General features: G+C 36.4%; 2 protein-coding genes across 3 annotated transcripts in view; one reads left to right on the plus strand and one right to left on the minus strand.

The window, feature by feature from the left end:
* LOC124171800 overlaps positions 1-2,149 on the minus strand; it is a 66,312-nt gene extending 64,163 nt beyond the window's left edge. Inside the window, exon 1 of the mRNA XM_046551118.1 lies at positions 1,531-2,149. Coding sequence (XP_046407074.1) covers positions 1,531-2,068 — 538 coding nt within the window. The 5' untranslated portion in view covers positions 2,069-2,149. The remainder of the gene's footprint in view (positions 1-1,530) is intronic.
* An 83-nt stretch (positions 2,150-2,232) lies between these two features.
* Positions 2,233-26,084, plus strand: part of LOC124171801 (protein SET-like) — a 31,336-nt gene continuing 7,484 nt past the window's right edge. For both annotated transcript variants that reach the window (XM_046551120.1, XM_046551121.1), the window contains exons 1-5: positions 2,233-2,575; positions 11,005-11,117; positions 11,466-11,542; positions 11,623-11,792; positions 19,988-20,106. In XM_046551120.1, coding sequence (XP_046407076.1) covers positions 2,315-2,575; positions 11,005-11,117; positions 11,466-11,542; positions 11,623-11,792; positions 19,988-20,106 — 740 coding nt within the window. In that variant the 5' untranslated portion in view covers positions 2,233-2,314. The remainder of the gene's footprint in view (positions 2,576-11,004; positions 11,118-11,465; positions 11,543-11,622; positions 11,793-19,987; positions 20,107-26,084) is intronic.

A 26,084-nucleotide genomic window follows, 5' to 3' on the forward strand; every position in this document is an offset into this window, starting at 1 on the left:
GGAATCCGAAAATGAACAAAAAAACAGAGCAAAAGAAGTACTAAGGATTGACAATTATTTATTATGAAAGGTAGCAAAGAGTTCAGCGATTACAGCATGATGCCAATTTGCGTGGAATATTAAACGAGTTGAGTTAAAATATAAACATTGGCAAGCCCACGGTAAGGCTTTACTACACAAAATTTCATTGCGCCGAAATAGCATATTAAAGTATCTGCAGGGTAACTACACGGAAATTTTAGAAAGCGGACAAATTGGCAATTTGATAAAGTAGAACCAAGCTGAATATTACTGGAAGGGGCAGTAAAATACTGCAGTACTCATAACGCCACTAGAATTGATAAGGGAATCGATTGCAGCGAAGAGAATAATGTGAAGGAACGGAAAACAAAGGCTTACAATGAACCAATAGTCAGCCAAAATGTAAGACTAACAATTCGCCAAAAAATCGCCTAAGGTCTTCTTTCTAACCTTCCATGTTAATCGTCGAATAATTTGTACTGTGGTTGTAATCCGAAAATCATGTATGTTTCACATTGCCTCAAACAAATCTGTGCGTCGTCAACAGAACCTGAAGGCCCCGTGCCAAACAACCTAGAGGTGGCTAGCAGGGTATGTAGATGAGGCAAGTTTCTCTTACACTAATCGGCCAATATATATTTCCATTTTACAGCAGAAGAGTGAAGCCATGTGATCATTATAGGGAGTACCAAATAGGACACTGAACATCAAAGCATAACATACCATACGGGCAGCACATCTCCCCCCTTATGCAATACGATAGTAGAGGTCCAGGGAGCTCCTAGGTATAATGAACAACATTTAATCTGATCTCCTGCATAACATCGGGCTTATTTGCAGTAAATATATTGTTGACTAGTAATTCTAAATTAAGAAAATGCAAATGATATCACACAAAGCCACACGATTAGTTTTAAAGACGTAGCAGCTACATGAAATAACTGTAACGGATCAGTCACTCGGGTAAAAGGTAGAATCGTGTGGATACAAAGTAATCAAAACACATGGTAAATCCGCAAGATATATCAGCTGCTACTAGATGGCGTTATGACAAGTGAACTAACAACACGTTTATTTAATCAGTTATAACAAAACATAGTGATATAATTTATGCAGTGAGGAAGCAATTGAAATAGACATCCACATAACTTGTAAAAACAACTTTACCTAAAACATTATTTAATTATCACGACAATAGGCTAGGTAAGAATAAGTCTCACACCAAAATAAGTGAACATGATATGATGCGAGGAAAATAAAAATCAACAAAAACGTATACACAAGGAAAACATTAAACTCACAGTTACGCACCATTTGGTCATCTTCAGCAATGACTAATACATCAGATGAATACAACACATACGTCGCTATATGAATGCTTTACATTGAAATGCCAAGTAATAGACATCGAAGTATGGAGGAGTATGGTACACTTTTGATGGGGCCATACATACGGTGAATTTACAACTTCCACGTATTATTATCTTTAAAAAATGCGTATGTACTTACTAAAATATTTTCCGTCGACACTGGCACCACCATTTATCAGCGCAACTTTTGAGGGTAAAACATCACACGAGCCACTGACGGGATGAACTGAACTCGGTTTCACATGACATGTTTTGGGAGACGTGTTATCACTTTCACTGGAAGTATTAGATGTATACAACCTTCCAATGGTGTCATCAACATAGCCAGAATTAGACAGTTTCCTGTAGTCGTGCTGAAGTCTTTTCCTCTTCCCAGGGTCTGAGTTTCCAACATCATCGACTCTCAAAATACTGCCACAGTCCATAACAACTTCGTCATTAATATCTATCTTCCGCAGACCTAACGCAGCATCGGATGACGCCGTTGACAATAATCCAGAAAGATTGCGATAACTGTTCATCTCGCGTTTTTCCAATATTTTTTGCGAGATACCAATAAACGTTGCATATTTAGAACCATTGCTTCCGCCATTGGAAACTTCCAAATTTACATTAAGCACATCACGTACATCGTGAGGATTACTTTGTATGGAACTTCTCATGCTCTCGGATTCCATGTTGAATTACTTTGTAAGAAGCCCGGATGTCTCCTGCTTAACTTTGTTGTGTCCAGGCATTTCATTGGCTGCAGTCAGCCGCGTTTCTCTACAATTGGTCGATGCCTCTCACCAGAGACGAATCAGAAAAATGAATTCAAGTGAAATTCCGAGAGGCAGAGTGTCCCTCATCAGGCCGGTTTGAAAAGGTAGAGTTGTTGAGGCGACATAGACGTGTGAACTACGTTTCGATATAATATACCAAAAATGTCTGCGTCGGGTGCGACACCGCGAAAACTGAAGAAGCTCGAAGGATCCGGCGATGGGGAGGAGGGCAGAGACTACGATGCCGAAACGCAAAATGCCTTAGAGGAAATTGACGCATGCCAAAACGAGATCGATGCGTTGAATGAAAGGGCCAGCGAAGAGATCCTCAAAGTTGAGCAGAAGTACAACAAACTGCGGAAACCCTTCTTCGAGAAACGGAACGACATAATCAAGCGGATTCCAAACTTTTGGGTGACAACTGTATCCTTTAGTACTTTTACTTTAAAATGAATCAGTAATTTGCATTTGTGCGGGAACGTGTTTTGCTTTCGCCGCCATTTTGGTTTACACGCGGGTCTTTTAGTATGTTATGAATTAATGTTGTTGTCCGTACTTAAGTATTCGTGGTCGATGTTAGTGGCCCAGGATCCTCATTCAGAATCATAATTTTGCTCGCACATGGCATGGAATTGTGTAGTATATATACGTAGATCATGCACGTGAAGTCTTAGTACATTTAACAAAAGACTGTTGAGGCGCCATCACTCCCGCCTCATGATATTGTTGTATGTCATTGTATCTAAAAGTTAACTGCTGTGTATGTATTTTGCCAATGTGTATTGACTCAATTTATAAGCTGTAATTTGTATTCCTGCATGTAGCTATTTGATTGATGTTTTGGGAAACCACGTTGTATTGCTTCATGGCACAACACAGCTATTTTGGCATCTTCTCATGCTTAAATCTTTTGCGAAATGAGATGACAATTTTCCTCTCTGACTCACCTATTTGCCATAAATATTATTCTTTATACAATAGTTGGGATTCATTGCCCTAAGCAATGGCAGTACTCTCATATGAGTCAATGCCGGTACTTAGGGGTGGTGGTGGGTTTACCAGTCGTGCTATTTTGCGAAATGAGATGACAATTTTCCTCTCTGACTCACCTATTTGCCATAAATATTATTCTTTATACAATAGTTGGGATTCATTGCCCTAAGCAATGGCAGTACTCTCATATGAGTCAATGCCGGTACTTAGGGGTGGTGGTGGGTTTACCAGTCGTGCTATTTTGAAGTTATAGCATTTGACTAAAAGTTAGCATGCATAGGTGCATGTAATTTAATGTATTTTTGGTAAAGACTACTTTTCGTTCTTTAAACAATTATGAAGGAGAAGCCGTTGGTTAAGATTGTCCAGCTTAGTCATTGCCCGCCAATGTAATTGAGTGTTCAAAGAGTAAGGCTCAGTGCCTAAATGAACCGCCATTAACAATTGTGCTTGAGTTAAGGGTGAGAGACCTGAGGGATTGTCCAGTCATCTAATGTTATCGTCACTCAGATTATCTGTGCAGGCTTCTCATCCTGCTGAACTTCTTTTGAGTTTGTATGTTGCTGGGTACATGAAGTGTGGTCAGAGATTAATGTTCTGTGGTTGGAAAAAGTCTGTTTGCTTTATGTGAATTAGATTTCATTATTATTTCGCATAAGTACTACTAGAAACCCATGATATGATGACTGTTTACTTTTTGTTTTCTTTGTTATTTTTGAATTTGATCTATGATAGTGCCTATGCTAGTATACAGTCTGTGTGTATCTTGGAGATGAAGTAAGGTAACGTGTTTGCTTTCGATGCACAAACAATATGCATTGCTTTCTGTGGATGTGGGCTCTGCATATAATTTATTTAATTCCATACCACCAAAAACAGCTCTATACGACCTTTTACACTGGGGTTATAAAATGTTTACATTTTAACGTACACAAACAACCATGCCCTGGATAGGGGTAACTTACCCTGGTGGGACTGGAACCTGCAACTTACTGATTGGCTGGGATTAGGACTTACCCCGCCGCCACCGAGGCCGGCAAATATAAATGACTGATGTATTCACTTAATGTATTAATTGCATGAAACTATTGTTAATGCCTCAACCAGCACGCTGTATTATATTTACTGACATCTAATCCGCCATTTTGCTTTCTTCTGAAAAGTTATCACATTTGTTAGAAATAGTTCATTTTAATCACGTAATACAGTGAGTCCTCGTTTAACGTCAGTTACCGTTCCTGAAAAATGTGACGCTAAACGAAATGACGTTAATCGAAGCATAATATCCCATAAGAAACAATGTAAAAAGTGAATATCGGCTCCTAGACCTCACAATTCCTACACGAAAAAAATGTTAGCGTATCATATCTGGGGCATTTTTTACGATGGGAATGCCAACTATCGCAGAAATACGAGTTCCTGTCTACGTCGACAACAATAGCAGTAGTGACATAAATCCTTCTCCATTTTTGCATCTTCCAGCATTTGCTTTTTGGCTTCGCTATGGTGGCCGCCTGGGCATCATCATCACTGTAACATCGTCGCAGTTACAGGAACCAAAATTATTGGGAACTCTGCGAAAAAAGTGGCGACAAAAGCTCCGAGATCTACACGGAAAAATGCCTTGAAATCACTGTTAAGGTTCCTGAAAACCATTATGTCAAGTAAAACCTTGCGCACCTATGCAAGAATTCATTTTGCAGAAATTTTTGGTAAAACCATAATCGCAATTGGGTGGTTTCCTATTATTTTTTTATTGCCTACATTGGAAGATTATTACTCCTGGAGTACGTATTTCACGCTTTTAGATTTTTAAATGACGATATCTATTTTTCGCGATTAAATGAAGAGTGAAAATTTTCAAGCGCGCGAACGCGCGACGGGTAAGGAAATCTCTCCGTGTGACGTATTTCTGGTTCCCCCTCCCGCCTTGTGAGGTGACCTTGATCGAGGCTCTGAGCGCTGATAGGACGCAGGATGCTAGAGGGTAGCTGAGTACCTTGCTGTCTGGTAGTGCTTGGCTTAAAAAAGGTTTATTAATACCTTATCAAACGAAGAAAACTTTCCAACCTTAGCCAGTTTTAATAGGTGATTATTAAGACATGTTTCCCTGAGCTCTGCGCCTCATGCATGCATTGGTAATCTCAGACGATGTATAACTCCTATCTTCTCCTATAGAAACTAGGTCCCTGTGACGTCACGTGGAGTGGCATTGCATGGGCGCCAATCTGGCCCTTTTCAAATGAGGATAATAATGGACCATTGCCATTTGTCTAAACCGGTATTTCTAAAACGAAATAATTTGTATATTATGAATACAGTAATTGTGGGTAACAAATCGCAATCAATGCCTTTTGGTTTCTTTGATGAAGGAAACTACCCTATTATCAATAAAAAACACCGTTTTACACTTTGTATAGACTGACTGTATTACCGCCCACAAAACGAACAACATGCAACGCCTGCCGCTTCGCCTTTTTTTCAAGCGAAATTTAAAATACTTGACGTTATTGCAAAGCCTAAGTGCGATAAACGAATGACGGTCTCAAAATTTTCGTGACGTTATCGCGAAATGGCGTTAAACGGGGTGACGTAGAACGAGAACTCACTGTATGAATTTTCATATTTCAAATGCTTCATTTTGCTGGATGGGATATGATGATGGAGGATATGAAAATATGCTCCTTGTAGCCTCCCTTCTTTGTATGTCTTCTTGTTAAAAAAGGAATTTGCAGATAAAATTTTAGCAAGAGTTGATGGAATCAAATGGGTAGTGGCTCTCTCTCGGCATCCTTCTGCGTATACCATGCTGGGACCTTTAGGCATAATGTTTTACTTTCCCGTTTCTGACAACAAAACCGGAATTTTTTGTATGAAATTTGATCTTATGGTGCTAAGACATTCAGTGAGTCAAAAGGAACTTATCTTTCACATCTTGAATTTGCCTTCAATGATTACGTGACAACTGACAACGCTAGTTGTTCTCCGAGGATGTTCCCGCTCTGTTAAAAATAAAATCTTTCCATCTTGCTGAGTTAAGCTAGTAGCTATTCAAGGTCCAACCATGTTTCATTTAAACCCACTGAAGTATAAGTTGAGACAGTTTTGATCAGCGTGCTGCGTAAGCAGCTTTCCCCCCAGCTCCATTCATCTCCGGAGGAGGGATTAGCCTGCGGAATGAGATAAGGCAAGCTGCTATTACCATCGTGTTGATTCACCATTGAAGTATGTGCTTATTAGAAGTACGATTATCATTTTTTATATCCTTGGATGCGAACATTTTGGAGCAGGAAATTTTTAACGGTTCATCTGGGCGTTGTCGCGGGGGTGACAGAAAGTATAAAGTTGGGAAATTTCTAGAAAATCTTCCGTTTGAGATAGATATTCTGTATGAACATTCATCTACTTTAATTACTAATACATAATATCTAACAAATAGCATTGCTAATTATTGAAAATTTATTATTCTTTATTTGCATCTCTGTGTAATGTGTGTGCAGCATGCCTGCTCGTGTGAAGAAAAAAATCAGCACGGGACCAAAAAGATCTGTGTATAAGTGAGGTAATCGTATAACTGAGGGTCATATATCTGAGGATCTACTGTATATAGGGCTTTGATATCTGGAAGAAATTGGGTAAATGGACTTAGTGTTTGGGATTGTGATTTTTATTATGTTTACATAGCTATGGAGGCATTATTAATTCTATGTGGTTTTAAATGCATTCCAAAATTCAGTTAAATTTGAAACTTTGCCACAAGTGTTTTTCGGAGACTTAAATGGGTGACCTGGATTCTCCTGTGGCTCTGCAACCCAATTCAAGTTAAAAATCTTCATACCCCAACCCCACCTGCTTAACCCTTCCCCCCAGCTGCATTGAAAATTTGGGTATTTACCTTTTTTCCCTTCCATGCTGGCACTTGGTGGGCTCTTAAGAAAAGAAAATTTGATTAATAAAGGAATGGGTAATTAGTGCATTCCTCCTAGCGAAAGCTGAGCTAGCAAAGTGAGCAGTGCTGATATATTCATGCTAGGTTTGGGTGAATGCTGTTACTAACGGAACGACGTAATACTCTGCATGTTTGAAAATTGTGTAAGGTTTAGATGCAGAATATGATGTGCACACCATAGCCAATCAGGCATCTATGTTGGCAAGCATGGGAAAGTTTTGCTGTTGGAAATGGCATCCGCTGGTGGTAGGGAACTTGGTAGTGGAGTGGTCAATCCCTAGTAGCTGTGTTAGCTTCGACATCACCAGCCTGGATGAAGGCATCCAATGGGTATACTGTGGGTTAGATGTGCTTTTATAGTCTTTGCAACCTGTGACACCTTTATAATGACTTGCCCAATTGGGCGATTTAAATGAGATTTTGCTGTTGTTTTGTTACATAATCCTTGGTTCAAGTTCTTATCATCACATTGATTCATATGATATAAGTGAAATGAAATTACCAACTTTGTATCCTATCATTGTGCTGTTTTTTACATGCCATCACTTGTTGGTTATCTGTTGGTCGTAGAATGTTGAAGAATCTGGTAATGTTATTCTTTACTTGAAAAGCCTTTGAATATGTTTAGGCATTCATTTTTGTGCATCCCGTGATGCCTCCTGAAGAAACCTTTTAAGATGTGTCAATTTTTTTACTAGAGAAAAGAGATGTGGGTGACCAAAGTATGCTGGTGGCATGCAACCGAAATGTCTTGTTTTCTGAGCTATCTTTTCTCTCTAAAGTGTTACACCTTTGCAGCCTGGGGGAAAATACACAAATAGATGCAATATTTGGGGTTATTGTATTTGTTATGTTAAAAGTGCTAAGTATGTATTATGAATACCTTGTGGTTTTAATTTCTATGGATTCCAAATTGTGACTTCAAAATTCAGTTTAATTTAAAACTTTGCCCCAAGTGTTGTGCTGGAGACTTCAATGGGTGATCTTTATGCTCCTGTGGGTATGCAACCGGACATGCGCGATTGTGGTGATCTTTAGGCTCCTGTGGGTATGCAACCGGACATGCGTGATTGTGAAGTATCTTTATACTACTTCTAAATGAGGTACAGTCTTCAAATTTGATACAATTATGGCTTAGTGGATGTCCTTGCCCCTTTTTTATTCAAAGCTTCATATGCTATCCCTCAACTTTTCATAACTTCGTAACTCCACCTGGGTATCTTAAGTGCAACGTCTTTTCCCATTGTGTTACTGAGGTGTGCTTATTATGGGATAGATTTTCATGAGGATGATAGGACACAGCTGCCTGCATTAATTGCATTACCTGTAATTTTTCTTTCAATGCTTCCCCTAATTTGTCACGTAAATCTTGGATCCGTGCTGCACGCTTTTTGGGGACATGAGTGCTGTAGCATTCAATGCCGTAACCCAAAAATTGTTTTGGTTTACTAAGGGATTAACTTAATTTAACTTAACTTTGGTTAACTTGGGGATTAAGGGCTGTGGGAGTCTCGATTTCAGAAATTCTGAGATCAATATACTTGAAAAGTCTCTTGAGACAAGGTTGAGGTGGTTTGAGATCTCTGTAGTACTTGATGATTTCCAGGCTTGGCCTTATTGGGAGACTTAGTTAATCAATACAAGTTTTCCTCCATTTTTGTTTCATTTTCATGATGTCATGCCTCACAATATCAAGAAATCTCGTTCTAGATGTATAATCAGGAATACATCACAATTTTGCCGCTGGCATAAAGCCTGCTGACAATGGATGCTCAGAATTTTATACGTATGACTGTAGACCAATTCCAGGCCGGCAAATACTTAATATTAGTTATAAATACTAAAGAGTAGTATAAATATTATTATATTAGACTGTTTATTCACTGTAACATTTGGTTACATGATGTCCATGATCAAAATCCCTATCTAGATTGTTGTCTGGGCTGACAATTGTAGACATGCTCAAGATACCTCTCTCCATAACAGAGTGTCTTTAACTTTGCTCTCCTTCTTGTGGTGTGGATTTAGATGTCCTTACAAATTAGTTTGCTGCCTTGTTTATTAGCGTCAGCGCATGTGTCATTAACTGCATCAAAGCGTGTGAGAGCAATGCCAGTAGAACGGTTTTGAGTTTTTATCTATTTTCCCTTAAAAAATTACTTATACATACTATGTATTCAAGGATATTAACACATTCGGTGCGGACCCGATTTTCATGAAAGTCTTCAAAATCGACCGTTAAGATAGGAAAGAAAAATATAGAGCGGTTCCCGTACCATAACTTCCGTCCAAATACTGCTTTTTACAAATGGCGCACACGGTTTGAAAGAGGGAAGCTTGCTGAAGGCCATACACGTGATCGGAAGACACTGAAGTGGATATCAGTCAAATACTGGCGGTGAAAGGGCTCCGAGCCTGACTGGCAGAGCTCCGTATCTCTGCTTCGACGGGACCACATCAATTGGTATGCTCGGCACTGAATGTGTTTAACGTTGAAAGAAGTAATTTTGATTGGGTTTTATACCATTTTTCAGTGCCAAAATTTTATTCCATTTGTCTAAATTTGCAGATTTCACAATGGTGTACAGTAATTGTGTTGCATAATGGATTTAATCTCAACTTTATATCTTTAAAATGAGTACAAATTATGATAATTTTGTTATTAAGGCCGTGTTACACGGTACACGGATTGCACAATCTGAGGTATGTGCGAAGGCACAATCAAAATTGCGTCATGAAAAGCAGTGAATTGCTAGAACACATACGAGAATGTGTGGGTGTGAGACTGCAAAATAGCCCCTGTTCTAATTTTGTGCAATGCATTCGCGCAATTCCACGCCATTTTAGAAATTAATGCAGCTCTAACCTGCGCAATTCTGTGCCCTGTGTAAAACAGCCTTTAGTGTACATTTCCAACTTAAGCTAATGTGAAAGGTAATATGATTTTTTATGATGCATGTCTGGACTGGGCAAGCCAACCACAGCATTTCGGAGTAGGGCATTTTTCCTCTAATTTTCCATAGTATGGGCTATTTTTTGTTGTTTTTGATATTTGTAGATCATACTCGTGTATAATATACTTAATATTGTGCCACATAAACAGGAAAGTATGTATTTGAGGGTTTCTTTGCACACTTTCATCGAACACTTAAACATATGATCACACCCTTTAGCCTACCTAAACTGTGTAGTTTATTCAGAAACATTTTCATATGTATTAATTATGACCTTGAAAGGGATACTGAAAATTTTTTCACTTAACAGCCTGCTTTTCAAGCTTTTGTTTGCAAAAGAAAGCTGTGACTATCTTATGGATTTGACTTAGCAGAGCCTCAAAGTTATGGCATTATATCTTTCATCCAATGAATAACTAATTTATATCTGGTAATACAGGGTATTTTTCAATTTGTTATGTTCAAATGTCATTTTTGTAGGTACAAATATCCTTGAAGGATCCGTATAAAATACCAAAACTAAAGGTGTATCATACTTTTTGGCATTCATAACTTCTGAGGCCATATCTTAAAAGCTTCTTAATCAGTATGCACAGTTAAATTCCATTCTTTTTAGGTAGTCATCTAAGAATGACTTTTTTCTGCAAAAAAAGCTGAGATATTGTGAAATGTATTTGATAATTTAGGTAGAATTTCTTATAATGGGATAAATTATGTTAGTATATTTGAATTTTAGGCTGTAATATTATTGTCATCAGCATATTTTTACTATGTAAGGAGCTTCAGGAATTGTAACCTGGCTATTACACATCACATCAATTTCTGTAGCTCCTTCTGTGAATGATTCCCACTTCTGTACCTTCCCCTTACCATTAATTGTTTTATTTTTTATGGGTTATTGGAGAGCACAATTAAAAATGGCAAAACATTCTTAAGGTTCCTTAACAATGGTTTAGTTCGTCAATCATCCACAAATAATGGCTATCCTGGAGGATGACGAAGAAGATTGTCTTCATTTCCTCAGTAAACTGGAAGTTGAAGAATTTGATGATATTAAGTCTGGATACAGGTTTGTTGTAATTTTTTTCTGTTATTGCATCCTGGAGAGCAGTTTTATGGTGTGCTATTGTTCAAATTTCCGTTTTTTTGTTTTAAGTAACTGAGTAATTGCTTAAGCTCAGTATATATACTATGTGGCTGTAATGGCAAGTTGTTTAGTTATTGTGTGCATTTGTTACAAACTTCTATCTTGTAGAATATGGTCATATGCTATTAAACACCTGATTAATACCCGTGTACCTGTTAAACTCATCCCAGTAATTGAATTATTGATTAGTTGTTAAGTATATTCCTTACCTCATTTACTTGCCGAATGAAATTCTTAATTTTGATTTTTATTTATTTTTTTTTTTTTTAGGATTAATTTCCACTTTGAAGACAACCCATACTTTGAGAATGACGTCCTAACTAAAGAGTTCCACCTGGGATCGACTGGTATTAACTTTTTTCTCTATGTATCTTAACATTTATTATTTGATATCAATGAGCTAATCTAACAAGTGTAATTGTTGCAGGAAACCCAGCCTCTCAAAGCACCCCAATTAGATGGAAAGAAGGAAATGATCTTACGAAAAAGCCCAAAGAAAGGAATGCCAACAAAGGAAGGAAGCGTGCAGTTGAACAAAAGACATTTTTCAGTTGGTTCACAGACCATGGGGATCCATCTGCCGATGATATTGCAGAGGTTACTATTTTTAATGATTATTTTTTTAATGTTTGTGTACTTTACATGTTTGTTGTATAGCTGAATTTTGCTCCCTGAGTGGAAACTGGTGAAGCCCACCGGTGGGTCACACATAGGATCTAGCCCCTGATCAGTTTGTGCCACAATCTGGCATTCCGCTATGGGTTTTGGGTACAGGGAAATTGGAGGAACATGGGGCAGCTGTTTTGGAATACTAAACCTAGGAACTGCTTTGGTGGCCTTTAAGCACCACCCGGGTGTGAAACTGCGGTCAATTTTAGGTGGTGCCTCCTCCCAGATGATGCTAATTTCATTTTTTCCATCTTCAATTTTGTTACTCCAATTTGAAGTGGAATCATGGAGTGGTGTCAAGTAATGCACTGAATGAATGAGTTCTACATCTATTGTGTGTGACCCATCGGTGGGTCACACTTACCTTCTGGCTGCACCACAACAGTTACAATGTATGGTGTTGACACAAAAAATATTTTTTTCTGACTTCTCAATTCGTAAAATGGAGACTGCTACAAATTGAAGAAAAATGGAAACTCATGTGACCACTTTACAGCAAATATGTGCTATTTTTTGCTGTTCGAACTGGTGGCGACATATGGGCAGTTTTATTCACCTACGTGTACATGGATAAATTATTTCTTAATCCTTATTGTGTTGTAATATAGTAAGCTTAAATCAGTTCTTTCATTCTATCATTTATGTGATTTAGTTCTTCCATTGAGTTTCTATTGCTTTTTTTAAATAGTGTCGTAATTTCTTTGACTGAAAGTTTTGGCAGTTGGAAATGGCTGGCTATTCATGCTACTTTTTTTTAATTCTTTCGGGGACATTTATGAGTACCAGAGCAAATATGATTTTGGTCATAAAATGTACGTTGTACCATTAAGTGTAGTAAGTTTGTTGTATTGTGATTGGAAAATGCTTTTTGGAATGCTTTGAGCTGAGCTAGGATTACTAGGCTTTGCATTTGCATGTTCTTGTGTTACATTTCTAATTACATGTTCTCATAATGGTTGACAGCCTTTTGCTGAAATGTTTCTAAGTGTTGGTGTTAATGCCACTATGCAGGTGAGCCCTGTCCCCTTCCAGGGCTCATTGTAAATAGTGGCATGGGCTTTGCGAGCTATAGACAAATGTGGGAGAGGTTGAAAGTTTTAGGAACATGAAGGGATTATTTACAAGGGAAGGGTGGAGTGTTTCTCAAGTTCTGAAGCCATATTGGGTTAATAAATTTTGTCACACAACATAGCTCTCAAGATCTTTACTGGGTGTGTTTCAGGAGGCTTTTTCTGATTAAATTACTGCCAAGAATGCTGCATTAGTTAAAACTGTTTAGGTAAAATTACACCAATTCATGGCTTATCACACAAATGATTGATTTCATTCACCAGGATTGAAATTTCTCATTGTGTGAGAATGCTATAATATACTGTTGGAAAAGCACTTCTGTGATTTAGGTTTACTTATGCTGTTTCCTAGGTAGTATCTCTACTTATAAAGGCAGTTAATATCACTGCCGTCATGAAAGTACTGCTGGTTTCTGCTTCAGTTCTGCAAATTTCTGTAGGGTATGATCATCACTAGCTGTTCTCATTGTAGGGATGTAGACTAAAATATTTTTTTGCTAATTATTGTGGCAGGGTATGATAGTTTAAGACAGAGTTCTAAACATTTACAAAATGCAGCAGTTAATAGTCTCTTCTAACTTCATAAAAAGCTGAAAGGGACTTGTGTTGTCATTAAGAGGGAGGGGGGGGCATTGTAAATGAAAAAAATACGCAAAATTTTTAAGACTGTTATCATTACGTTCGTTTGGTTTAATGTATTATGGAGCTTCAATCATTTATTTTCATATTAATAACTTTCCATATTAAAATAAAGAGAATATTTTTTACAGAAATAGTAGTGGGAGTGTTGCTTTTAATCTCAAATATGAGAAGATCGTTTGCCTGTCAGACCCTTGTGGCCCCCTCGAATCCCCCCAATGAAAACAAATCCTGCATCGGCCCTTGTCTGTTGTCATGTGTGTTTCAGAATTAATTTTGAAGATTTTGTCTATTTAATTAATTGAGGTTTTCCACTTATTGATTAGTCATTTTTGTCATTGCCTTATAAAACACCATAGTAGAGCTGAAATACTCCTTAGAAATGAAACCTTTACATCAGAGGTAGACCCAAGGAGAATTGGTCCTTCCTGTTTTATCCACAGAATTTGAATGTTCCAAGTCATTATTGTCTAAGAGTGGCCATTGTTGGTTGAAGATGAGTCGAGGAAAACTTCTCTCACCATATTCTGCAAAGACTTCAGGATTTTCCAAAGGGGATGACACTCAAGAGTTAAGCAAGTGGATGACAGAATGTGTCGAGGGGCTCATTTCTGTAAATGAGAGTGTAGAAAGGTATATTTTGGGGCTCTCACTCATAGGATTGGTGGAGTGGATACCTTCATTTACCGTCTGGGAGAGGCAGAAGAATTTTCGCAAGTGAAAGTATATCATGCAATACTTAGAGGAAAACCTTGGTGTACATTTTTAAGATGAGATGTGGAAAAAAAATCTCCATACCCCTTAATCTCATTGTAACTTCATGTGATTCACTTCCGTTCAAGGTGATAATGGCTTCCCTAAGTAATTAGTAGTGAGTTTGATTAGTCCATTTTTCTCTATACAAATATAAACTAATTTTAGATTTGTTGAAGTCCTAATATTTTAGTGATTTATGGCAATAATAGGAACTCTTACAGGAATTGATGATGGGAAATAATTATATAAAGTCATGTATGTATTAATAACTTCGCTGATGTTACAGCAAGCATGGTATATGTGTTACATGAAAAAGGAATAGTTCTAGGTGTCAAAATCCAGAAATGTTGTCACTTTCTTTTGGAAATAATCCCCATGCTGCCGAAGTTTTCTATTGGGTCCTTCTCTTACTTGCCTAAGGCTTGCAATGTCTTTGCTTAACAGCGGGTGCCCTGCATGTGGGCAGGGCTCAGCTGTGTTGCTACATCAGTGTCAATTAATTAAGGCCTATTCATTTTTCTGGTACTTGGTAGACATTTTTTTAACTTCAGAGGTTACTGTGATATGTAATAATGGTTTTCATTCCTGTGATCAACTGTTATGCAGTATTTGATGTAGCGAATTGGTACTCAGGTTAGCTGTTTTCCAGTGCTTTTACTCTAAATGTGTGTAGTTTCTTAGTATGGTGTTCATTGTTCCTTGTAGCAGAAGAGAAGCCAGTACCACAGATCGGGTTGGGAAATCTTGCCACCCAGTTGTTAAGAATGAATTTCTTATTTCAGCATTCCATGCATAGCTATTTTTTTTTAGTAATTCTACTTATTTGATTGATGGGTTTGTGGTGTAGTGTTACAGGTTATGTCTAGTGTACTGGTTTATCATATTTTTCAGCAGATTTTGCCAATTCCCTCTAACTATATTTTGTTTTTTTTGTACTGTAATGTTTTGTGGTCAGTTTTTAGTACTAAACATGTTCAAGTACCTGCTTTCATTTTTTTCAACCCTGGCCATAAATTAGAGATGTTCAGTTTTTGGCTCTTTGTCCTTCTGTGCTCTCCTGATTGTTGGCAAGGATGTCCTATTCTTATTCATTCTTTCCCATTTTTGTGACCTAAAACTTTAATTAAGGACCATATGTATATTTTACTAGTTAAAAATTAGTATGCAATGGTTGAAACTTATGGAATATGCAGTAAGATGAATGAGGAAACTAATCTCTTTAGATCAATGGATCAATGAGATTCGTAGGTGTTGTTCTTGTGGGTGAATCATCTATTGAATTTTTAAAAGAATTAAAGTGACTGCTTCATTGTGGGCTATTTATGAGCAAGTTTAAAAAAAATCCCATTTCATTGTCCGAAGACTTAGCATATCCAGGTAAATCTTGTGCAAATTAAACCTAAGAGTTTGTATGGTTTTTATCATTGTGCAAAGAATGGTTTCTTCTGTTTTATTTAAGCTATGAGATGTTTCATTTGACTTACAGAAGTATCATGTTACTTTCCTGAGGCCTCTTTTTTTTATGGGCCTGTATTAATTGTACTAAAGCATGCCATGTAGCAAGCATAGAACAGGGAACTACATGGTCATGACAGTTTTGTATGAATTTATGCTGCAGGTAATTGTTATGGTTATTATGCTGTATTGATGATGAACATGCATTTAGTTGCCTTCGTTACCATTGTTTAATTTTGCTTTGTTTGGTATGTACATTTGCATGTATCCAAGTGATCTGTCAGTTGTGTATGTATCAGTATCATCTGCTATCCTGAGATAGGTTTGATGCAGTTCTCTACTTGTGTGACCAATCATTACGTAAAGCTCTCTTAATGTAACTGCCGTCTTTGGTTTTTCATAAAGCTATGCCATTTTTCCTTTTTGTTTTTTTTTTGTAGTCATTAATTACTTTTGGTATTATTCCAGCAGTTTTTTTAAGTTATAGGTAATATCTACTGGTTTTATTTGTGAAGCTTGAATGATGAAAGTCCTCCCTTCTTTCACTTCTTTGTACTTTCCTTTATTATCTAAATATTTGCTGATGTATGCCTTAATTTTTGTTGAAATATTTGTTTCGATTCCAATACTTGTACATTATCTTCATTTAGACTACTGACACTCAGTTCCTGTGCTTTAAATTGTTGAATACTTTGATATTCGGGAAGGTAGCAATGGAGAGTTTTCTTTGATATTTTTATAATTATGATTGCAAATTTTTACAGGAAATCAATTTTGCTTTTTAAATACTAGGTAATGCATTGTGACTGTATTTGTAAGCTCAGCTTATTGTACCTTGTTGAAGAGGGTATTTTATATGTTCTATGTGCATGCATATATGAAATATTTTCATTAAATGTTTCTTATTTAAGTACAGGCAGACCTTGACTTTCGTACACTCGACTTAAGTACAATTCACACTTTCGTACATTCGAAATTGACACCTTTTACTTCAGTACACTAAATGCGGACGTTCGAAAGTTTCTCTAAGTAATTTTTTGAAATTCCCGCAATATTTACTGTACATACAAACATTTGTCCGTTTCATTTGGCAGTACATGCTGACAATACGAACATGTATGATTGAGTGCAGTGATGACTGATATCAAGGTGATTTTTTGAGAGAGACTGCTTATTATAGCCTCCTGTATCAAGAGAAAAAGAAAGCTGTAGTTCAGCCTTCAATGTAGAGATTTTTCAAAAATGTTGACTAGACTATCAAATAGTTTCAATTTAATTAATAAATAAATTTGCTTCTTTCTGTGTTTCCCTGATTTAGTGCTGTTTAATTCATGTTAGACATTTTCACCAGCAGCATCGTAATTGCACATAATATCATCCAAATTCTGTATGTATTATGTTTTTTTTAATAGCATGCAAAAGATACGTGATCACGAGAGATGCTGTGACAAGATGTCACCTGCCTAGGAATTTAACGTAAAAATTTTTAGGTTTCAAGAATGAGGCTTCAAATGTTGCGTTTTGTTATGCTTCTTGATGTCTTTTTATTGATAGTGAACATTATAAGTAGAATGTCAACTTATACACCGAAAGGAAGTTTCACTCGGTACGGTATGAAATTCTCGTTTAACTTATTTACATTTTCTGCATATTTTCAAAAGAAATTATGTAATGGGAGGAATTTTATTAATTTATTATTATAAATTAGTTAGTAAAAATATCTGTATAAAAATAAGGTTTTGATACCTCTTTTGGAACATAACCCATAATTAGTATGGTACTCAATGGATTGACTTTCATTCATGTTTTCAGGAACGCAATGTGTGCGAAAGTCAGGGACCCCCTGATTAATTTACTAAAATACATTGTTCAATGTCAGAATATTTTTGTGAATTTCTGTATTATTGTATCATGCTCCTGTGCTTTGTCACAATGTGTTATATTTATCAAAGTGATCATGTCTTCTTTGAATGTCATCCTGCATTGCCTTTAATTCTTGTTTCAATCACGTTTATCAATTTGTGCAATGATACTTGAAAAGGTTTTCATCTGATGAAGGAAGATGAAAGTTGGGAAATGATGGCAGACATATATATCCACAATTCTGGCTTATGGAATTAAAATATTGTTGCTTATTGAAAATGGTAAGCCGTTCCTAATATTAGGGATGTCTAGAAGCAAATTGCTATCCCATATTTTCTGTGTGCGATGACTTTTGTGTTGAATTAAAGGAGAGGAAATAGATCTTGCATTTAAGAAGACAGGGAAGTAGATTTGTATGAATGGAAAGTTGTAACTGAAGAGCATTCTTTGATTTCTCGTCTTCCAGGGCAGCATATTAACTCAGAATTGGTCCTTCTAGTTAGTTTTTATCAATCAAAATTAAAGAGTGGGAGTGGCCTTGTTCCTGGATGTTTCGGTTGGAAAAGCTCATTTGTATATTTGGAGTGCTTTCTTCTGTGAGGTGGCGTACTGGTTCACCCAGGTGTATTGATGATGTTATGGCTTACAGGGGATATTTATTTTAATTTGATTTTTTATGAACACTTTGTAAGTTTATTCAATTCCCTTTGGACGAAATTGTGAACTTCGATTATTAACTGCCTATTATTATGGCTTTATGTTGTACATGTTAGCTTACATATGTAACTGGTGTTAGCTTTAATAATTGTTCGAGAAAATACCTCCTGCCAGTTTTTCTGCAGTGCAATTTGAAGGTTTGTTACTGTGCTCTTTAGTTCCCCTACCAGTTGGGTTTGGATGGAGGAGCCACTGAATGCAGTAATGTAGACCTTCAATATTATTTTTTTGCGAGTCAAATTGTTGTGAAAGTTGCAGTTTACTGTGTAATTTTTATTGTTGTCAGTCATTTTTTGTCTGTTACCCATGGGTGTCAATTTGTCTAGTTTGATTTATATTTCCTGCATTGTGGAGGTATATTTTATTTTTTATCTTACTACTCGGTGAGGTAACAACTATTGAACATTCTACTTCCTTGTGCATGTAGATGTAAGTTGTATTTATGGTGAATGTGTATGGTTGTGGAGAATAGTTTGGAGGTGTATTGATGGAATCTGATGTTTGTAAGCAAATTTTTGTATTCGTATGGTAGGGATGAGCAGAATTTTCAATTGTGAGCTATTGCTTAGGACAGCTGACCGTGAGTAACTACCATATGGGTCATGTGATGATGTTCCTGAGTTTATAGCGTATGATTTTCTGATCTTTGATATGGTTTCAAGTGATATGAGATACAGTAGAACCTTGATTATCAGTCATTTGGTTTGCCACTTGATGGGTTATAATTATAATTTCATTTAGCTGGATTTTTGGAAGCATTCCTTGATATGGACAAGAATATAGTTTCCTTGAAATTGTGTGCATCCTGAAATCTCTTATGAGAATACCGTTAATGCTCATTGGTTGATTCAGATTGTTCTTCTTCTTCCTTGACCGTCTTCCTAAAATTGTTTTTGGTTCTAATATCATCACAAACATTTCTTCCTTTGCTTGTGTTCTCATGTGTTTTTTTTACAGTTGGACATCCTGCAATGTTTTTGTTATAATGCAGTTTTAGCCACATCCATTGAAGTCAATTATCATTGTGAATAAAGATATTTGAGAAAGATCTCAGAAAAATATTATGGGTCGATGATTTTGTGTATTTCCTAAGAACGTGGATTTAAGACCAAAATTTAAATTTAGTGAAGTTACTCTACTGGATGGATTTGGTGGTTGTGAGGCCAATGTGGTGTACTTTGTCCATTGTATGCTGGATAGTGAAATGTAATTTCAAACTTTTGAAAGTGATTTAAGGAGACAAATAGTTATAAAACAATTTTGGGCATATGGATAAAAGTGTATTACTAAATCTTAGAATGAAATATTGCCTGAATTGAATTGTTCTGAATTTAGTTCAGATGGTTATCAAGCCCACTTGACTGTCTTCTTTTTATTATTTCTTGTTAGGCTGTCATGTATAATTTCGTTGTTAATTGATGGTGGGGTCATGTGCTTGCTTATGCCCTGGTTCATATGCATGCAACTTGTGCTCTTGTGGTGAGGAATTTATTGCATTTTCCTACCGACTTCTGCTTGAATAGTGCGAATGCCATTATTTCTGCCAAAATTGTAGGTTTAATTGATCTGTGTGCTCTTAATTGTTTTCATTAGCAGACTTCTCAAGTTTTCACTTGTTTTCAGGTGATTAAAGATGATATGTGGCCAAATCCTCTTCAATACTACCTGGTACCAGATATTGAGGTGGAAAATGGTGTTCAAGGAGGAGATGGGGCCGAAGGTGGTGATGATGATGACCAAAGGTATACATTATTTATTTACTGTGTTTGACGGCATATAAGATGCACTTTTTTTCCTAAATTTGGTCTCGTAAGAGTTTCCTGTATCTTATACGTGAAGGACACAGGTTAAATTTGGAAATGGCACATTTCTGATTAGCGATTTCCTCTGTAGAAGCGGTTATAATTTATTTCATGAATGGAATATGTTAATTAGCTGAAAAATGGTTTTGAAATCAAAACAATTGGACACCTATTTATGTCCCATGAGAAATGTTTAATCGTTAATTATAGGGATGGACGGATCCAGGATTTTTTCGGATCCGGATTCGGATTGGATCCTTGATTTTTGGAGCTGGATCTTTCGGATCGGATATTATTGTATCCAAATGCATTTTTGAATTCCTGCTATTAAACGAAGTTTATACATATAAGTTTCTGGGTACTTACAATCAAAGGAATGCTTTTTAGATTTTCACAATCATTTTAATATTTTTATGAATTAAAAATCATTTTTATAGGCTCTCAAGTTTTTTTTAAATACATCTTTACATGCTCAGGACCTAAACTGTTACGCATGGGTTTGGAAATGAAAATAGGACAAATCTTCGGATAAACCACTGACCAGTGGCGTAGCGAGAGGGGGAAGTCCGGGGAATCCGGAGCCCGGAAATATAAAACCCCAATTACTTTTCCTCATAAAAGGAAACAAAATATTGAAAAATCATGAATTTACATTAGATTACTTTGAAAAATGAAGTTTTTTTTATTATGAAGGGTGTTAAAATTAGTTTGAAACCTCCTATTTTGTACCCTGTTGTTTAAAAATTTTCCCCCGGTATTGGACCCCCCAACAAAATTCCTGGATACCCCAATGCCATCGACTGAATTCAAATTTTCGCGTTGCATTCACTGAAGCTATTATTTAAAATTTCTGATCCAGATCCGATGTCTTTCGCGACTTTGGTTTTGATGTATCCGATGAATGGCAATATCCACGGATATTTGGATTGTAGGTATCCGACCATCCCTAATTAATTATTTATTTATTAAATGCAGTCCAAAAATAGCGTATGGCCAATTACATATAACTCGCAATAACAAAGAAAACATTGAGGAAATAGTTAATAAAACGTAAACAGCAACGAACAAAATATTCATCAGTATTATCGAATGAAAACCAAAGAAAGGTGGGGATGAAAAAATGAACACAATTTGGAACTCACTTTGATTAGGAGTAAATGGTTGTAGGTAGTCTGACTATGAAAGTACCTATAAGAGAATTGAAAATGTGGGGGTGAAACGATGGAATAGGTCATTTGACTTCGTCGTGCTCAAAGGAGCACTGGAAGCTGGAAAGGAGAAAAGCCAGGTGACTTGTTTTTGCTGTTCAAAATATTTTTGAAGAGTCCTCTGTTATTGAGGACCAAATGATCTGCTGGAATTTTAATTCCGAGAGAGGATCTAGCCTTTGAGTGGAAATCCTTAATTCCAAATCAGTCATTTTTGGGGTCCAATTTTGCTCTTATTGGATGCTGAAGCTTCTTGGACGAAAAAAATGTTACTTCAAGCTATGAATATGGCACTGATGTGATGTGGATTTTTTGTCATTTGTATCATATTATTTAATATCAGAATTTTTTACATTGTTATTGTACTATGACCATTATAAATTGGGGTTTGGGTTGAGGTTTTATAGAGAGTCTTGCTGGGTGTCATTAGCCTCGATTTCAGTTTGAGTTCATAGGCATTGAAGTGACTTAAATTTAAGCATTATTTGTATTTGGTCAAGTAAAGCATAGTTAATGTTAAACAATCGAAGCTTGTGGCCATAGCAAAGACATTTCTTGTCAGCTTTGTGGAGTGAACAAACTATGGTTGAAATATAATTTGTTACAAAGTTGATGCTGATTGTTCATACATTCAGGCTATTGATTCACAAGATAGCAGCAGTAAACTCTCATTAATACTAAGTTCACGGGACTGAAAAACCGGAAGTTCATAATACTGAACTTTGTAAGATTGTTTCTTTTAGGAATCATTGCAGAAAAACATCCCTTGCCAAATTTCCTTGTTTTATCAATCTCCCGTAGTTAAAGTTGCTCTGCGGAGTAGCTTCAGAGTCATGTGTGTGATATGCATGATTAAAGTAGGATCAAATACAGTAAATACTCGATACACAAAAGAGATGCATTCGGAGACTTAGTTCAGAAGTCGATAAACCTATGCAATGCATCAAAAAGTGATGTTATCCTGCGGATTGCAATACTGCATTACAATTGGGCACAACTCAAGTTTGTGACGAACTGATCTAGCTGTGCGTGCAATGCAGCTGGAGCCGAAAAAAATAGCTGTCTGTGGGAAGAAAGAACGGGAGAAACGTTGAACTGTTTCTGACTTTACGATGGATTTATTGATACTTTGTTTAGTCTCTCCCCAAAGTGTGAGTTTCTCTATGCCACACTGCGTCACATCGACCAACTCCATAGGTGCCAAATTCGTAATTTCGGGATCGCTTGAATTTTTCAAATGTTCGTATCTCTGAAAGTCAAGTGTTTGACAAAAGAGGACTTATCATACCTTCAATTTACGATATTTTATGAGTGCTACACCATGATTCCACAGGGAAGAAGCTTATCATATGATGGATGTGGAAGAATTTCCTACGGAAGAAAGAATCATAATTGAAGCTTGCACAGAGCTCGAGGAGAACTTAAACATAGCGCTATTGTTAAGACCTAGGTTGGTGTATATCCTCCTAAATGCGGTTGCTTATCTGTGAAATTTAGCAATAAAGTTCATTTTATAATCCACTGGGGCTGAGGTTCGTAATTTTGTGATAACAGAAATTTCGTGATTACATTTTTTTGCCATAGATTGGATTAGCTTTTTCATCAGCACCAACGATGTACTCCATAAAAATGAGAACTTTGTAATAATGTTGTCCGTATTAACAAGTGCACTGTAATAATTGCCTGAGCAAATATCTCAATTGTACACTTACAATTTTAGTCTCACTGATATAGTTCTTCTTTTGAGACACCTCTTTGATCAAAATGACTCTACCACAAATATTGATAGTTCCTCTTTGTTTCCCTGAAAAATGCTAATTTAAAAACTGACAAACACTGTTGTCTTAATGCTTGTTACAAATTGAGCATAGTGAGGATACAAATGAGGAGCACATTTCTGTAATCTTGCCTTGATGAGACAAAATTACCTCATGGTGTTGACTGATGTTCATTAAGTATGTCAGGTTATGTCAAGATGTGTCTTCAGTCAACATTCTATCAAGGTATTTTATTTATTTAAGGAGTTGCTCCCATACTTGCTCATGTTGAATTCAAGCTTTGGAATTTGTCATCACAATCTCTTGGGATGGGAGCTCAATCTAGTTAGGGATATGCAATCGAAGATTGATTATCCAGAATGCTTGGGACCTGGTGCATTCTGCATTAACTACCGTATTCCTCCGAATATAGTCCCCCTCTGAATATAGTCCCGCCCCCCTTATTTTGAGGCTTGAGTTTCGGGAAAAAATTTAAAAAATGCGTTTGAATATAGTCCCCCCCTTAACTTTTATCACGGGCATTTTTGAAAAGAAAAGGGGCACTATATTCAGACATATACGGTATATCTCTGGTTAATAGATCAGTTATCTGTATGTAGGCAACACTGCAACAGGGGCTATAAAAAAAAAATTTCTTTGGAACATGCCTTGCCATCAGCAGTAATGATGCATTGATGAGTAAAGGGTGAAGTGAAGAGAAAAAACTAAACAAATTCATAAAATACATGATTATTAAAGATTCATAACATTTGAAAAAGTTCTTCCTTTGTAAATCAGGAAGTTATTAATCTTGATGAGACTCTCTGTAAGTAGAAAAAATGGCACAAAATTTTTTTGTAATCCGACTCGAACATCAATATTTTGCCTCTGTTTTTCAATGAGCAGCAAATTCTTATGTACAAGATTACCAGCATCTTACCTGTAATTATGAAATCTTCTCATTGAAGGTAATCCTGTCTTGAATATGCTTCCATAATTGATAAAAGATAGTGACTTTTTATTATTAAATTTAATATTTGTAGTCTTAGCTAATCTGCGGAGAAAGTGGGCATTTTTTAAACTACTTGGCATTAACTTCATAAGCAGTCTTTGAAGTGTCTGCATGATTAATGTGGAGAGAGGCCTTTCAGGCTGCAGGCTTTGTGCCGGGGGTTGCCTGCCCATTGGCCAACTTGAGAGCATAATGGAAGGTGGCATTTCACTCCTGTCATAGAACTGCTTTTCTCAATCCCAGGTTTCAAATACCCAGTTACTGTTATTTTGAGAACATCTACTTTTGGTAAGGAATCAAAATAACTGATACCAAAAACTACTGTAAGGCTCTTGTACTTAAGCAACATATTACAGTAGTAGATTTTCAAAAAGAAACTTCTGATCTGAAAAAGAGTTGTTTTCCTGGGAAAACAGCATTTAAAGAAACTTTTTTTAACAATGTTTTTCTCACAGCTGCAAATAAGTAAATTTAGACCTTGATAGAATTTATCTTCGTGACGGTTGTAGCTCAATGAATGAAAGATAAAGCAATCGCATTTCAAGGAGTAAAATAAACATTGTTCCTGAACCAAACATTTTTCACAGAACTGCAAATCTCCTTGGATTAATTGTAAAAAATTTGGGTGTGCTGTGTGCTCAATGTAACCTTCAGCCCAGTTCCATTCCTCTCACAAGTAAGTCCGGACAGGTCGAGGGATATGCATCATGCATTGGTGCCGTCAATTCTGCTGTGTGAAATCACCACATCTGGTTGTCCTAAGTCATGCAATGAATTATTTTACTGAACAAAACTGCAAATTAATCAACTAGCTCTTGCAGGATTAGTGTGAAGACATGCTCTGAGACAACAATTAAACCAATTACATCAATAGACTTTAAAAAATAGAAATTTTGAAAAACTGGTAAAACTTCCTGGTTGTTTAGATCATTCCGTTATTTATATTACCGGATTATCGATCTTCTACTGTGCATTATTGTTGTTGTTGTAGCAATTTGTCTTCAGTTTAGAAGGCTGTCAAAGGAGATAGCATGATGCAATCGAAAAATAGTTGGTGCTCTTTTCATCTCACTTCTTAATTAAACCTAATAAAAAATAGAATGCCTAATTTTGAAAGCTACTAGTTCAATAGTGTAAATGTATGTTCTGTAATTTTTCACCAGTAAGGCACTGAAGTAGTTAACATGAGGATAAATTTTATTAATTAAATACAGCACCAATGCTTTGAGGCCTGCTGTAAGATTAGAAAATTTTCTAATGATGAAGGCCCAAAGTGGTATAGTAGCCACATTCAGATAAATTCTGTATTTTCTGTGAAACATTAGTTCGTCTGCTGAAATTTCATTTATTAGGGTCTTCTTCATGAAGTAAGCTATTGCTTCTTTGAGTTTTTTAAATTGATCGTCATAGGTTAGAATTAAAAACTGTAATTCTATGGAGTCGCTACTTTTTATTACTAGTCTGCACCAATATTTTGATTTCTTTATCATACTTTTGTGGGGTCTATTTTCAACAATTTTTATTCATCCTTTGATGGGGTTTGAGTAAAGTTGCTAATAAACTTTATTGTCACAATTTTGTTAGCTTGTCATCCTAGGCTATACATTTGTTGTACAGGCAGAAATAATGCCGTCAGTGTGCGCCACATTCTGCTACCTTAATTGCAAATTAGTATCTTGATTACATGCCGTGAATCATAATCCTCTGAGTACATTAAATCATCTACTTGCCATACTTCGTGTAGTGCAATGCATTGCAAACCCCTGAGCTAGCATTTTTTTTTCCTAGATGTTAGCCCAGCCGCACACAAGGAGGGAATTTCAAAAGCACGTATGAATGTTTTTAATGGGAAAAAAGTGCCTTTGAATCCGTATCTACAATCTTTAAGATATTTTAAACTAAAAATGTTTGCATTAGGTTTTCTAAGGTTAATAATAGGAA

The sequence above is a fragment of the Ischnura elegans genome, chromosome X (genome assembly GCF_921293095.1).
Source record: "Ischnura elegans chromosome X, ioIscEleg1.1, whole genome shotgun sequence".
In the NCBI taxonomy this organism is placed as follows: Eukaryota; Metazoa; Arthropoda; class Insecta; order Odonata; family Coenagrionidae; genus Ischnura; species Ischnura elegans.